A 15236-nucleotide genomic window follows, 5' to 3' on the forward strand; every position below is an offset into this window, starting at 1 on the left:
GTTATAGAGGTAAGGCACTTTTATATCTTTATATAAGGCACTTTATATCTTGCATTTAATTTCCATGTGCTTCTTCTAAGCTCTACTAAAGTTGTCATCTTGCTAATGTAACCAGGCTCTTTGTTGCTTATATTCTAGTAGCTTTTGTTCAAAACTCCTCTGCATACACAGTCAGAAAAGTACCAGGAATGTAGTGCTCAGGGCCAGCCATTCGGGTGAAGATATTCATGACGAAGTTGCAAATAGGCTCCTAGGACTTTGGGGAGAAGCTGGAACTACAGACAACTACAGAAAGTATAGGTAACCCTCGGTTTTCAAAAGTTCATGCTATGCCCTTTCGCTTTTATGAGAGACCGAGGATTAGTTCTCATTTTTGCTAACTCAAAGAAATCTAAAGAGGATTTTCACTTTTACCAATAAGGGCCAAAAGCAAAACTAGCATCCAGCAATAGTTTTGCAGTGAGTAGTCATGGGGCAGTGCGCACTCTGGAGCAGCCAGAACGGCCTCACCAGCCCCTTCCCCAAGAACTACACTCGGCATCAAACCACCACAGTTCTGAATTGTGCTTTACCCCCATTTATTTTGTGCATTCATTAGCAAGATGTGTCCTAAGGTAGAAAATCCATTAGCTACAGGTGTCATAAGATACCAGAAAAGCCTAAGAGAAGTTATTTTTGGGGTCTAAGAATGCTCAAAATTTTTTCTATACAAATTAACGGTGATCGCTTCTTTGCTTTACACAGTTTCAACTAGCAAAAGTTTTCATAGAACATCCTTTTGAATAGTGGGGGAAGCCTGTAACAGAAGCCATGGGAGTTAATAAATTGTACTCTTTCTCACTGCTACCTCTGACTAGCCAATAATGAATACAACCATAGAGAATGCTCAGGTTAAATCTGAAATTAAGCTTTTTCATCTAAGTATTAACCACTGAATTTAAAACACATTTTTGGTTTATTTATACCTGCAAACTCCTATATCTTACCTGGTTTAATTTTTCAGTGTGATTCAGCCTTGAAGTCTCTACCACATTTGACTTAAAAGTCTTCTCCGCGTTCAGTATTTGCTTCGGTGGCTCCAAGTTTGAAGAGGGTTGCGAAAAGCGAGCCTTTGCAACTGGTGAGACTGTAGGGTAGGACCCGTGTTGTTTCATTCTAAAAGTCTGGGTAAACATTCTGTCTCCTTTTGTAAATAAAAGAAGAGCAGAGAAAAGTCGTCACTAACAATTTCTACTTCATTTTCTGGTGATTCTATATAGAGGCTACTGTAACCTGCCTGCTCTCAACTTAGAAATAACAATTATGGAAAGTAAGCTTACATTTTCATATTGCCAAATAAAATTTACATACAATGGAAGAGATTAGTCCTCTATAAAAGAAAACCAAGAGATCATATGTGTGTTACTGAAACGGTTGGGGCTATCTAAAAACTCCATTCAAGATCATCTGAATATAATTACAGAGGAAGGTTTCAATAGGTAAAAACCTAAAAACCTGCTTTAGGAGGCCAAAAAGTCTCCAACTGAGGAATCTGCTTAAAATTTTGCTTCTCAAACTGGGTAATCACCTAGTAGTATGGGAGCAGGAAAGGGGGATAAAAAGCTATAGAATAAAGGATATTATTTTAGAGTACAGGTTTTTTTCTTCAAGATCTATAGAGAGGAAAATACCACTGGCGAGATATATGCTCATGTATAACACGAATGATCACTAGACCTCACTGCAGCCTTTCTTTACCATAAGATCAGGCTCCCTCCACCCAAAAAAAAAATTGTTTCCAAGATATCCTGATGATAGAAAGAAGGGTCCACCGATGAGAAACATGAACAATCCAATTACTGAGAAGGGATATCACTGCCCCCATTCAGTAAGTTGGCAAGCTGCTTCATACACATCAACCTCTTGTACCTTTAATAACATGGGCTTGTCTCCCCAAGAATACTGATATTGCTTATGGTTGAGGGTTATATTCAAAACACTCACTGGCCCCTGCAGTCTTCTCTGACCAGAGCAAGTAAACCCCCTTGGATACCTTCATCAAATTACATTTCCTACCATAGTTTAAGTACTGGCTTCTAAACTGGAGACATTCTTATGGTTTAACCTACATTAATCTAAATACAGACTTTAGAGGAAAAGAAAAATTACTGAAATAGGCATAGAGATTCCCAAAATAGGCTCAGTGTATAGATTCTGTATTGTCAAGGGTCTAGTGAGGCACTATACAAACAATCACATTGGTCTTCAGAAACTTTAAGAGGGACAGTGATTTAGGGATGAAAGGTATAGCATGCAGCTCATGGCATTGTAATAGCTTGTAGGACAGATGGTAGCTACACTGTGGAGCACAGCATAACGTACAAAGTGTCTACATCACTGTGCTGCACACCTGAAACTAATATAACATTGTGTATCAACTAGTCAACTATACTGCTATATATGTATATAGTAGTGTGTGTGTGTGTGTGTGTGTACATGTATATGTATATGTATAAACATAAAAACAAAAGGGGCAATGACTTGGTAAGAAAAGCACTGGCTGAACAGTATTAAGAGCTGTTTCTAACCCTGGCTGTAGCACCTTTCTAGCCATGTGACTTTGCAAAAGGCATTTAAGTTTCCCGAGCTTTGTCTTCCTTATCCCTAAGATAGGGCCATTTACTCTTCTATGGTGTGGCCAGGAGAATCTAAGGTAAAATGCTATAAAAATGGTTATCGTTACACTATAAAAATTATTGCAGTCCCTACTAGGATACCAAACATCAGTGCCAGCAAAACTCGGATGGCAAATGCTACTAACTAGTATGATTTTTAAACTTTTCATTTTCCCTATCTTCCTTACAGGAACATACATGACTAATGTTCACTCACACTGCTCCAGAAAAAGCAGGCCTTGTATTTTTATAATAATAGCTACCACTTATAATAACCTTACTAAATGCCAGGCACTTTTCAGACCTCATCTCACTTTATCCTCAGCACAACTCCAAAAAGCAAGTACGATTATTCCTATTCTAGAGATGAGGAAACTAGGCTCAGATGTTTCAAGTAACTGGAGTGAGATCACTCAACCAGCAAGTGGTAGATCCAAGATGCAACTTTGACAAACCCTGGGAGCTTAGACATTATGTTCCTCTCTATCTGACATGACTCCTCCAAAATCTGCTATCCCACAATTACTAGTTACTAAGTACTCATGCTAACATGCTTACCTGCTGGCCATGCTTTCTGCTTTTCCTCTGATATGCTCTTCCTTAGCGTCAACAAAGACCCTGCTCTGGTCTGCTCTACCGAAATGACATCTGAAGCAGCATTAAGTACTTCAAACAGAGAGAGGAATCCATACTGCACATACTGGAATGAACGTCCAAATCGCCTGGCAAATGCCTTTTCAAAATCAGAAAGGAGAACAGGGGATAACGCCAAGAGGTCTTTCAACTCACTCTTCACAACAGCTGGAAGAATGGGGGGCACCCTTCCCCGGTAGGGAACTCGCCGACGGGGGCTCGGCCCAGAGCAAACACTGGTCCTTCCCTTTGGCATGGAATTTCGAACCTTATGGTTGCTCCTCTGTTTTGCAACTAAACTTGCTATTCCTTTGGTGGATTCATCTGGAATGGCTAAGGAGGTGTGAAAAAAGAAATCACAGTTAGATGGAAGTGAACTCCTTTCTTTACCCTTGTATCTGTGCTTATACGATTTTAATTCTCCAAGGAGCATTGTATCTGGGTAGCATGATAAACATGAACCCTTGGTTCCTCCATTTCTTTTACTTTTTTTTTTTTTCACTTTAGATAACCACTTGTTAGCTCCTCTATCACAAGATGAAGACAGAAAGAACAAGCTCAATATTTATCATTACTGCTGACTCCTGAAATATCGGAAACTCTCAAGATGAACAAACTTCCCTGCAATGTTTCTGTGTGTGTGTGCTTCATGAAATTTAAAACATGATTTCATAGTGAAGAAGTCCCATTGTTACACTTCTCCCAATTTAAGGTGCAATAATCTGAAATCACATGCAAAATGTAGTTCCGGTGAATGCACGTTTTTCTGGAGAAATACTTCTTGATTTTGCTAAAGCTTTAACTCTGCCCATAACTTCAAAGGTATGGGGCGCCTGGGTGTCGGTTAAGCGTTAGACTTCAGCTCAGATCATGATCTCACAGTCCGTGGGTTGGAGCCCCACATTGGGCTCTGTGTTCGAGCCTGTTTCGGATTCTGTGTCTCCCTCTCTCTCTGGCCCTCCCCTGCTCATGCTGACTGTCTCTGTCTCTCAGAAATAAATAAAACTTTATAAAAAAACAAAACAAAACAAAACCCAAAGGTAACCACTTTCCTCCTCAAAAAATTAAAATCCCCTGCCTGGGGACACCTGGGTCCAGCTTTGTGCTGAGAGCTCAGATCATGAAGCCTGCTTCAGATTCTGTGTCTCCCTTTCTCTGCCCCTCCCCTGCTCATACTGTCTCCCTCTCCTTCAAAAATAAACAACCATTTAAAAAAAAAATTTTTTTTTTAATTCCCCTGCCTGGGATGCAGGATAATTGCTATAACTTTTTTTTTTTTTTTTTTTTAGGTTTTTAATCCCAGTTAACATACAGTGTTGTATTAGTTTCAGGTGTACAACATAGTGATTCAACAATTCCATACATCACCTGGTGTACACCTTAATCCCCATCACCTATTTACTAGAACAATTCTTTACTAATTATTACTTAGTTTATAGGCCTTCAAATCCCAAGCTTACCTTTCAGTATTACAGTACCATCCCCACAGGGGCAGACAGTGACAACATCAGGCATGTCCAACACCAGCTCCATAGTGGACCGATACCCAAGGAGTCGGAGCGGCAAATGGCTGCCGACCATCAAAAGGTACTCCTTTTCCAACTGCTGTGGGGTCAAACCATCTTTGGTGGAAATGAGAAGTGACCTGATTTCTTTCCTCAGGCATTCCTGCACACGCTCTTGTTCAGACATTGCAGCCTACCGGATTTAAGATAGAAACATGGCTCCTTAGGAAGGCAGGCAAACCCTAGATGGAGGGAGAGTTTAAAAGGATCAATAGTGGAATATAAACAATCGACGTGAGAGTTCTAAAGGTGATAAAGCAGAAGCAAAATCGTGACGGTCCTCTGAAAGCTGGCGTTTCACACAACTCAAATTCTAACTCTCAAGCTGCGTCGATCCACCTGCACGCGTCTGGAGAAACCGCTGCCCCTGGCTAATGTGTGCTTAATCCACGTTCCTGGCCCGACTTCGCTGAAGCCCTACTCAGGGATCGTCTGGGGTCTCTACACCGCACACTGCGCATCAGACGCAATCATCGAAGCTGGGAAAAGGCCCGGGAAGGAGGCAAACGCCATACCGCCTTCCCCGGCGCTAGGGGAAGGTAAGGACGCTCGTACCCGCATACCTGGCGCGGTCCAGACCCACCGGGAGGCTGCCCGCTTCCTCTCACCCAAGTCAACGACCCCGTCTGTGCCCGGGAGACGGGTCCCCTGCCCGCCCCAACGTCCCTCCCCGCCCCCGGCGGACCGGGAAGCTGCCCTTCCCTCAACCTCGGGGACTGTTCACGCCGCGGGGTGCAAAGACCGGCGACGCGGGAAGGCAGGGGGAGCGCCGCCCCTCACCCGTGTCGCCCGCGGTGAGGGCGCTGCCGTTGCGGGGCCCGGGGAGTCAGAGGCGCTCTCTCGCCCAGCCGCCTCGGGGGAGCAGGGCCTAGGCGTCCGCGCGCCTGCGCATCAGTGCCCGAGGGCGGGAGGCGTGCGAGCCGCGCGGCGTCCCAGCCCCGAGGGCGCGCGGCGAGCGGGACGGTTGGGCGGGGCGGGCCGCTCGCGGGTCCCGGCTGGGGGCCGGCCGGCGCGGGGTCGCCACGCTAGGCTCTCGCGCGGCGTGGGCTCCCTCGGGGGGATCGCCGGCGCCTACCTCGTCCAGCGTGGCTGAGAGAGACTCGAGGTGCGGCCGCGGCTCGAGAACCACTCCGACCACATCCCGGGCCCGGCAGGGGCCAGGGCAGCGGGCCGTCCCGCCCTAGGGACAGGCAGATGGGAAGAGGAGGTGGAGGGGCCCTGGAGGTTCTTGCCTTGGGTGTGCCTCAGAATCACACCCAAGTGGAGCTTGTTTAAGGAGAAAAAGGATACGCAGGTCTGATCGACGGGGGGGAAATTACAGGCAATTCTGAAGCTTGGTGTTGAATCCCTGCGGAGCTAGATACAACTTAGGCTCCAAGAAGAGAGGAATGGGTGGGGCGCGGAGAGCTTCCTGAATGAGTGTGAAGAACTTTCTCGGTGCCACTGGAGACAAACGAGCTGGAAAGTAAAAAAAGGGAATGTATTTGGGTAAATAACCTGGGGATGTGTTTACTGGGTAGGTGGAATGAGCCTGATTTCTAAGGTCCGTAATAACTAGAAAACAGTGCAGAATAGAGAGGCATCGTATAAAGACCTTTAACTTTAACAAGTACACTCTAAACAAGGAAAAGGCAAACCAAAACATAACAGGAATTTGAATTAAGAAGGAAAGCTGTGCCCCCACATCTACTTCATTTTCCATCTAAAATCCCATGACCTGTTAAATCCAAAAAAAGTTCTGGGAACAAAATATTCCATCAATGAGCCAGGTATATTGAGGAATCACTGAACAGAAAATAGAAAAGATTTACGGGCTGGTGTATAGCCAAACGGACAAGGCTAAATAGCAAATTAACAAAAAGGAAAAGTGGATGTAGACATTCCAACATCTGAATGACAAGTGTTACAGAAGCAACAGAAAGAATGGTGGTGAGGTTTGGGAGTTAAAAAAGGACAATATCCCAGATGTGAAGAAAAACACGTTTTCAGATTAAAAGGGCCCAGTGACTCCCTAGAATAACTAATGAAAAAAGACCCCATCCTAGACAAGCCCAGGAGAAAGGGAATCAAGAGGGCTTTTTTCAAGTTTGTTTATTTTGAGAGAGAATGTTTGGGAGGGGCTGAGAGAGAGAAAGAGAGAGAGAGAATCCCAAGCAGGCTCTGCACCATCAATACAGAGCCCCATTTGGGGCTTGAACTCACAAACCATGGGATCATTACCCAAGTCAAAACCAACAGTTAGATGCTTAACAGACTGAGCCACCCAGGCACCCAAGAGATTTCATATAGAGAAAGAGGTTATAAAGCAATGGACATTAGATGCCTATTGGATTTCTCAGTGGAGCAGTATCTTCAAAGGCGAAACAAATCCTTTACCCAGCTAAACTAGCATTAAGTGCAGGAAAAGTAATTTTCAGACATGTAAGATTCAGAAAGCTTACTTCCCTAAGTAACTTGAGAATGACTCCTGCAAAAGGAAGCATGAATTGAAAAAACATCATCTCAGATTCTCATCCCCAATGATCTAACAGCTACCACACATTGAGCACTTACAAGGTGCTCTTTCACCTAATTTCTTCCCAGTTACTCTGAAGTACAATTATGATCCCCACGTTAAAGTGAAGAAACGGATATACAGACATGAACAAAGATACAACAAAGAGTGATACAAGAAAAACATAAAACTTATGACTGGATCTAGAAAGGTAAGAAAAAAGAGATTTTCAGAAAGCTATTCTGGAGCTAAAGCCCAGATCAGTAACTGCAAACCAAGTGTCAGGGGCTGCTTGAATTACTTCAGTAAGGAGACCCATTGAAGAGTAGCTACAATTGGAGTCCTCACGTGCTTGGGTTTACGGTAACGCAAGGTCATTCTCCAAGACCCAGAAGTCTTTTGTGGCGACTCACCTGGGAAGTGAATGGGAATGAGGTGGGAGCAATCACACCCCGCATCTTCCACGCCTCTGATGGTGACACGAACCTCTGCAATTTTCCAGATATGCTTTCGGTGTATTATTGTGGCACTCTGCTTGGCATTTTCTACCAGAATAGCCCTTACTCAATGAGTGAATGCACCAATGCAGGAATTCTGTCACTGAGATTCCTATTCCAGATTTTCACTTGGCAAGCAAGGTTCATAACCACAAGATGAACTCGCAGTCCCACTAGCCCTATCCAAAGGTGACGATGGGCCAGAATTCATTTATCACCTAACCCCTCTATGCTCAGAATGTGAATGGCAAACAGTGACTTTTTGGGTCCCAGAAATTAGGGTTAGCTTATTCGTGATGGTCACTGGAAAATGTAGATACTTCCTTTTCTTCAGAGCAGTTATCTGAAAAGGGATGAAGGTTTGCAGTGCTCACATACAGCAGCATCCTTTTCCAAGAATAGTCGGGCTACATCCCAGAGACTCTGGGTCTGGGATCTGATTTAGTTTGAGGAACCGGGTGACAAGCCAGGTCTCTCACTCATGAGATGCCTCTGTTCCCTAGACCCACAATTGTGTTTTGTTGGTTTGTTTGCTTTTGCTGTTTACACAAATCAGAAGGACTCAGCTGTTTTTCGAGTTCATTCCTTGGGATCCTACCATTAATTAATGACAACCAGAGAGTTCTGTGAGTTAGACCAATGTGTGTTTCCGCCCTGCCGCCTATTACGATGATCAGTTAATTCTGGTAATTAACTGTCTCTGGCTGGCCTCCTCCCATCCCTGCTGGCATCTGGGAGTGTATTTCAGTTGCAGCTGCTCCTACCAGCAGCTCTGCCTTAGAAAACAGCCAGGAAAGAGTTTTTGTGTTTTGCTGAAGCTCCTGAAGCTTTAATATATGCCTCATGACAAGAATGAGAGGGTCTTTAGATAAACAGAAGAGGGAGTGGGTGAGTTCAAGCTCATAACAGAACTAATACAACGTTCCTGCCTCCCAGCGCCAGCGTGTTTTTAACGTTATGCCTAATTTGGGACCATTTGATGGTATTGTTCAATTTTACTTCCCACAACGATTACTCCAACCTTAGCCATCCCTCCTACACTTTTTACCCACTCCTGCCTCACGACTGGAAAATGACTTTGCTTGGACTCCCAGAGAAAATGGAGGCTCTCATGCATGAACCTCCGCAGCTTCCAATCCAGAAACCACTCAACCAGCCCCACTCCCAGCTTCCCTCCGGGTCTCAGCAGGTGTGGGGCCATGTGTCATATCCATCCATCCTACTCTTGAGCCTTTCCCCCCAACTCTTCTAGGACCATGACCTTTGGCTATTATTAAAGTCCCGTATATTCAACATCTCTTTACAACTCCTTTCCTAGAACATAAAATTATGCTCTAATCCTTTTAAACTTACACAACACAGACACACACAGGGAGTGGGAGATGTAAAAATACACTTTTGAACTATGCACCTTGGTAGTCATTCCAGTGTAGCCAAATCCTTGAATAAACAGTCCATGCTCATTTTTTCCTCACTTTTTCATCCACCATTCGCTACTCAATCTAAAGCAAGGAGCCTGCTACTCTGGAGAGCTTTCTTAAACTGCTTTTACCAAAATCACCAAGGACAAATCTTGTAACTGACAAATCTTAAGGGCTTTTCAATTTTTCATCTTAGATGATCTCTGATGTTTACTTTTGGTGTCCCCTCCTTTTCTAAAAATCTCTCTTTGATGGGTTTCTATGCTGCTGCACCAGGCCTGGCTCCTAGCTTTCTACTCTATTTCCTATTTCTGATATGAAATGCCCACGTACCCCAGGGTCTATCCTTGGCCCTTCTCAGTTTTACTCTTTTTCCTCCTCTTGAGTGACCTTTATCTCTCATAGTTTCAGCTTTGGGGGCTGCCTTCCAAAAAGCAAGTTCATTTAAGCAACAAATACCTTTTTAGCTCATATTACTTTCCAGGCAGTGTTCCAGAAGATGAGACTAAAACAGCAAAATAAAGTGCCAGTTCTCCTGGACCTTAACAAGGATAAGCAAAAGGCAGATAAATACGTAATGTCAAGTAATGATCATTGCGTAAGGGAGTGAGAAGAGGCTGCTTTAAATGGGGTATTTAGAAAACTATGTTTGGTTTGGCCCCTATGACAGTGGGTCACTACGTGTGGTTCCGGAGCAACGGCGTCACCTGAAAACTGGTTAGCAAGGCCAGTTCTCGGGCTTCACCCCAGACCTGCTGAATCAGAAGCGGTGTTGGGGTGGAGGGTCCAGCAATGTGGCTTGATAAGCCCTCCAGGTGATTCGATGCACGCAAAGTGAGAACCACCACCCGAGAGCAGGTTCCCACCGCACCTCAGGTGTCCGTTCTAATCCTGATTTTCTCAGCCCACTGGGGCAGCTTCAGGGTGGGGGGAAGGCAGGTGCCGGGAGCCCTCCAGCCCAAAGTAGCCCAAAAACCCAGGCTTTTCAGGTGCAAGCAAGTGGGGTCGGCTGCAGTGTCCACAGGCCGCCACGTAGAAACGTAAGGACCGCTCAACACTCACCGGTAGGCTCAGGAAGCTAGGCGCTGAAGGATCTACTTCCGCCTCAGGCCACTCTTGCGGCTGCGCGGATGAAGTTCCCAGCCCGAAAGCAGAGAGTCTGCGCAGCGCGATGCTAGGCCCTCGAGGGGGGAGGGGGGAGGTTCGGGCAGCTTCCGCTCTAGCTGCGCTTTGAGCGCTCTTCGTCATGCTGCTGGTCCGTAAGGGTTCATCTGATTCTGAAGTAGGCCTATAGAAAAAGGTTGATTGGATTTGAAATCCATTTGCATCATCCCAAGAACTGTCAAAGTTGCATTTGTTGATGAAAAGATACTCGACTCTCCAGCTGTTACCGAAATTTTCAAGTGGTTGTAAAAATAGTTTTAAAAACTTATTTTTTTTCAATGTTCATTTATTTTGAGAGAGAATCCCAAGCAGGCTCCGCACTGTCGGTGCAGAACCCAACAGAGGGCTCAATTCCACTAACCGTGAGATCATGACGTGGGCCAAAATCAAGAGTTAGGGGCTTCACTGAGCCACTCAGACATCCCAGTTTTAAACTCTTTTTTAGCGGTGCCTGGGTGGTTCAGTTGGTTAAGCAGCCGACTTCGGCTCAGGTCACGATCTCATGGTTTGTGGGTTCAAGTCCCGCGTTGGGCTCTGTGCTGACAGCTCAGAGCCTGGAGCCTGCTTGGGATTCTATCTCCCTCTCTCTCTGCCCCTCCCCTGCTCCTACGCTGTCTCTCCGTCTCTCTCAAAAATAAACATTAAAAAATAAAAATAAAAACTCTTTTAATCACTTCACAGTGTATATCAAATCACATTGTAGACCTTAAATATAATTTTTGTCAATTATAACTCACTAAAGCTGGAAAATACATAACTTTTAAAATTGTGTGAACACATTTTGCATCAATGATAGCAAAACTTTTTAAAGCTTATTAAAAAGATTTGATTAGCAATTTTATGTAACAATTTCAAACAGTTTATATTTGTGGGAACAAGCTCACGATTCTTTATTTTTCCTCATTTAAAGTGAAGTTTGATTTTTTAATAAGGTCTAACTGACATATAACGTGGTTTTGGGTGTACAACATAATGATATGATACTTGTATATATTGCAAATGAGCACCACAAGAGTTAACATCCATCCCCATACACAGTTTAGAACAATTTTTTTCTAGTAATGAGAACTTGTAAGATCTACTCTCTTATGAAATACAGTGCTATTAACTACAGTCACAAGGCTGTACTACATATCTCCATTATTTATTTATTTTATGACTGGAAGCTTGTAACTTTTTACTCCCTTCACAAGGTTCAAGATTGTATTTTAAAATTGAAAATATTTTGGGGCGCCTGGGTGGCTCACTCAGTTAAGTGTCCGACTTTGGCTCAGGTCATGATCTCACAGTTTGTGGGTTCAAGCCCTGCACTGGACTCTCTGCTGACAGCTCAGAGCCCGGGAGCCTGCTTCAGGTTCTGTTCCTCTCTTTCTGTTCCTCCCCCGCTCACACTCTGTCTCTCTCTCTCTCTCTCTCAAAAGTAAATAAAGATTAAAAAAATTTTTTTAGTTGAAAATATTTTATCAGGGTACACCTGGGTGGCTAAATCATTTAAGCATCTGACTCTTGATTTTGGCTTAGGTCATGGTCTCACAGTTTGTGAGTTCAAGCCCCACGTTGGGCTCTGTGCTAACAGTGCAGAGCCTGCTTGGAATTCTCTCTCCCTCTCTCTCTCTCTCTGCTTCTCTACCGCTCATGCTTTCACTCTTTGTGAAAAAATATTACTATACAAATCTTCTGATATTGAATCCCTAATACTTTTCATTTTCTTTTTACCATGATTATATATCAAAGATATAATTTTATCACCAAGCTCTTTATAGATACCCTCAAATCCTTTTGTTTGACCCAGTATGCTATTCAAATTCTCTATGTTTGCCACAAGGGGCAAAGATTGGAAGCACTGCTCTAGGATCTCAAGATCTATCTCTCTCCCTCTCCCTCTCTTTCTCTCTTTCTTCCTCCCCATCCATCCCCTCCATAACCCAACACTGAAACAGGTAACATACAAAATAGCATCCTCAGGGTCACACAAGTCACCAGAAATGGGAAATGAATCATCTGCAATGGGAATAAGTTCCGAATTGAAGTATAATGGAGCCAAAGCTGCTCATGATCACTTTTCCACGTGCTCTGTTCTCTTTCAGTGGTTCTCTGTCTTCGCTCCCACTTGGGAACCTGGACTACCTCCTGCTTTGGGATGGAAGATTATCTACAATGAAGGAAAAGCCTTGGGGTGCCTAAGTGGCTCAGTTGGTTAAGTGTCCGCCTCCTGGTTTCCACTCAGGTCGTGATCTTGGGGTTTGTGGGATCAGGCCTGTCATCAGGCTCTGCACTAACAGCACAGAGCCTGCTTGGGGTTCTCTCTCTCCTTATCTCTCTGCCCCTCCCCCCATTCCCTCTCTCAAAATAAATAAATAAACATTAAAAAAAAAAAAAAAAAGGAACAGCCTTACCCCAGGCTACCCTTCCATCACAACACTTTATTACACCTGTTTACACATCTCTTTCTCCCTGTTAGACTAGAAGTTCCTCAAGGGCATGCACCATGTCTTACCTTTACATCCTCAGAGGTGAGCAGTGCCAAACACACAGTAGGTGCTCACTAAATATCTGTGAAGTGGATAAGTGAGAGAAGAGCCAAGTCAGTCTTATCTCCCCACTGGGCCTGCCAAGCTGACAACTGCCTCTCCAGGCAAAGAAGGTGGGAACACAGATGTTCCAAGTCAGTACAGTTAGGGGAAGCGGGTCTGCCAGAGCTGCCTCCCGTTGTGACCAACCGCCCAGCCTGTAAAGGTCGAAATATCCACCTTTCTCAAGTCTTCTATCTCCTCACTGCCTTCCTCACTGAGAAAGTCAAATTTAAGTCCCTATAGTCTCCTCCAGCTCTAGAACGATAAGATCTGCAATTTTATCTAGTGACAATGAAGTCCAGAGTTTCTTTTTTTTTTTTTTTTTAATGTTTTATTTCTAGGAGAGAGAGAGAGAGAGAGAGACAGTGTGAGCAGGAGAGGGTCAGAGAGAGAAGGAGTCACAGACTCTGAAACAGGCTCCAGGCTCCGAGCCGGCAGTCAGCACAGAGCCCGACGCGGGGCTCGAACCCACGAACCGCGAGATCATGACCTAAGCGAAAGTCGGACGCTTAACCGACTAAGCCACCCAGGCGCCCCAATGAAGTCCAGAGTTTCTATTAAATAATTCCTATAAATCAATATTCATTCCATTTATCCAAATGGATATAAAATTTCAAAACATTAAACAGGAATAATTATAATAATTTAGGAAGCCTTGAACTCATCCATGACCTTTGATCTTGGAAACAAACTCAAAAGTCAACAACTGTAATTGGTCCTCCCTTCCTAGTAAACCCTCACAGATGCCAGTCTCATAACAAATCCGAACAAGGAGTAAAGTGTAAAGAGTACAAAAATGTGCACATATACTTTCAACAAAGGGCTGACCAATACTTTCAATTAAAAAGGAATCTAGAAGGAAAACAGCAACATCCTTGTTGTACAGCCAGCCTGAGCTGCCTCAGCACTCCCCAACGCCCCGCCCCCACCTTTCAGAGATGCAGGCTGACCTTTCTACCAAGCAATGTGATGCTCTTTCTCAGCTATTGTCATTGCCATCCATAATCCCGACAGCCTTGTGTCAGAAGCAGGTGCTTTTAATACTGTTATATGTGGATATAGAAAATGAAGTACAGATTATGTAACTTCTCCATGGTCCCCACAGCAAAGGAGATTGAAAACAGGCACCCAACATGGGCTCCAATGCCCAGTAGGGCCTTTTCTCATCAATTTTTCTCCTGCAAGAAATCCTTCTATCTTGTTGGCAGACAGGGTGCAATTTTGAGATTATCATTTGGTCAGATAGCCAGTCAACTCCTGGAGTAAAAAACTGAGGGTCAAGTTTATTTTAAGATCTATAGCTGGGACCCCAGATCCAATTAATTCATAACAGAATCAAAGGCTGAGAAGAAGAATAAATACTACAATCAGTTTCAGGCTTTTCTTAACAGGGAAATCTCTACAGGATGATAAACGATGTTTAATAGCAACTATTAATTTGAGTGTATATTAGGTAATCATGATACTCTTCCCTCTATGGACCGAATGAAACTTCAGAATTTTTCTCAGTGTCCTGCGCTAGGCAGGAACTATTAATTGAGGCAGGCACTCAAAAGAAACATTTGCCTCCCTACATAACCCGTGCAAGAATCAGGGTTAGAGAGTAAAAACCAAATCTGTTTATTAATCTTTTAATTATTTTAATCCCAGTGACCTAACTTAGAGTATATGGGAGAAAGACTGGAGTGGTTTTTCCAGAATCATGTGAGTTCCTTCGTGTCTGCATTCTTTCATAAGGTTTTTGACAGGAAAATCTGTGTGAGCTCAATAAATATTGAAAAATAAAAATAAATGAAAATTATTTCTGCCATCATGATCTGTGGTATTGGAGCAGAATCATCAATCTTGAGTTTGAAGTGTTGCCCATTCAGTAAGCAAGGAATGATTAATAGAGAATAAAAGAGAAATAAATCTATTCAATGTTTCAAGTTCCCCAGAAGTGAGTGGGGCAGTTCCCTCTGTTTGCTGCTGGATAGAGCATGGCCAAGGAACCTGAAAAAGTTGAGTCCTGTCTTCACCAAGGAAGCATGGGAAAAGAGCCTAGCAATGGACAAGAGCATCCCTAAAAGACAAAAAAATCAGATCCCTTCCCTTCCAGGATTCTCCAAGAAGCATTACATCAACAGGCTTTAGCATTATAAACACAATAAGTGAAGAAAAATAAATATATTAGAGTGTGTGTGAGAGAGACAGACAGACACAGAGAGGCAGAACGGGGCGGGGGGAGGGGAGAAA

The 15236-nt window shown here is 43.8% G+C and overlaps 1 protein-coding gene and 1 long non-coding RNA gene across 2 annotated transcripts in view; one reads left to right on the forward strand and one right to left on the reverse strand.

Moving 5' to 3' along the window:
• The window catches only part of TDRD5 (tudor domain containing 5), an 84334-nt gene extending 79355 nt beyond the window's left edge, over window positions 1-4979 (reverse strand). Inside the window, exons 1-3 of the mRNA XM_039255399.1 lie at window positions 4748-4979; window positions 3213-3620; window positions 987-1183 (exon numbers count right to left, since the gene is read on the reverse strand). Coding sequence (XP_039111330.1) covers window positions 987-1183; window positions 3213-3620; window positions 4748-4979 — 837 coding nt within the window. The remainder of the gene's footprint in view (window positions 1-986; window positions 1184-3212; window positions 3621-4747) is intronic.
• Window positions 4980-5909: 930 nt separating this feature from the next.
• On the forward strand, window positions 5910-12643 carry LOC120247477. The gene is made up of 3 exons (XR_005532320.1): window positions 5910-6317; window positions 7436-7557; window positions 12516-12643. It is a non-coding gene; the product is annotated as an uncharacterized LOC120247477 (long non-coding RNA).
• Window positions 12644-15236: the final 2593 nt, after the last annotated feature.

This window comes from Hyaena hyaena, unplaced genomic scaffold (genome assembly GCF_003009895.1).
Source record: "Hyaena hyaena isolate Hyena2069 unplaced genomic scaffold, ASM300989v1 scaffold_525, whole genome shotgun sequence".
Taxonomy (NCBI): domain Eukaryota; kingdom Metazoa; phylum Chordata; class Mammalia; order Carnivora; family Hyaenidae; genus Hyaena; species Hyaena hyaena.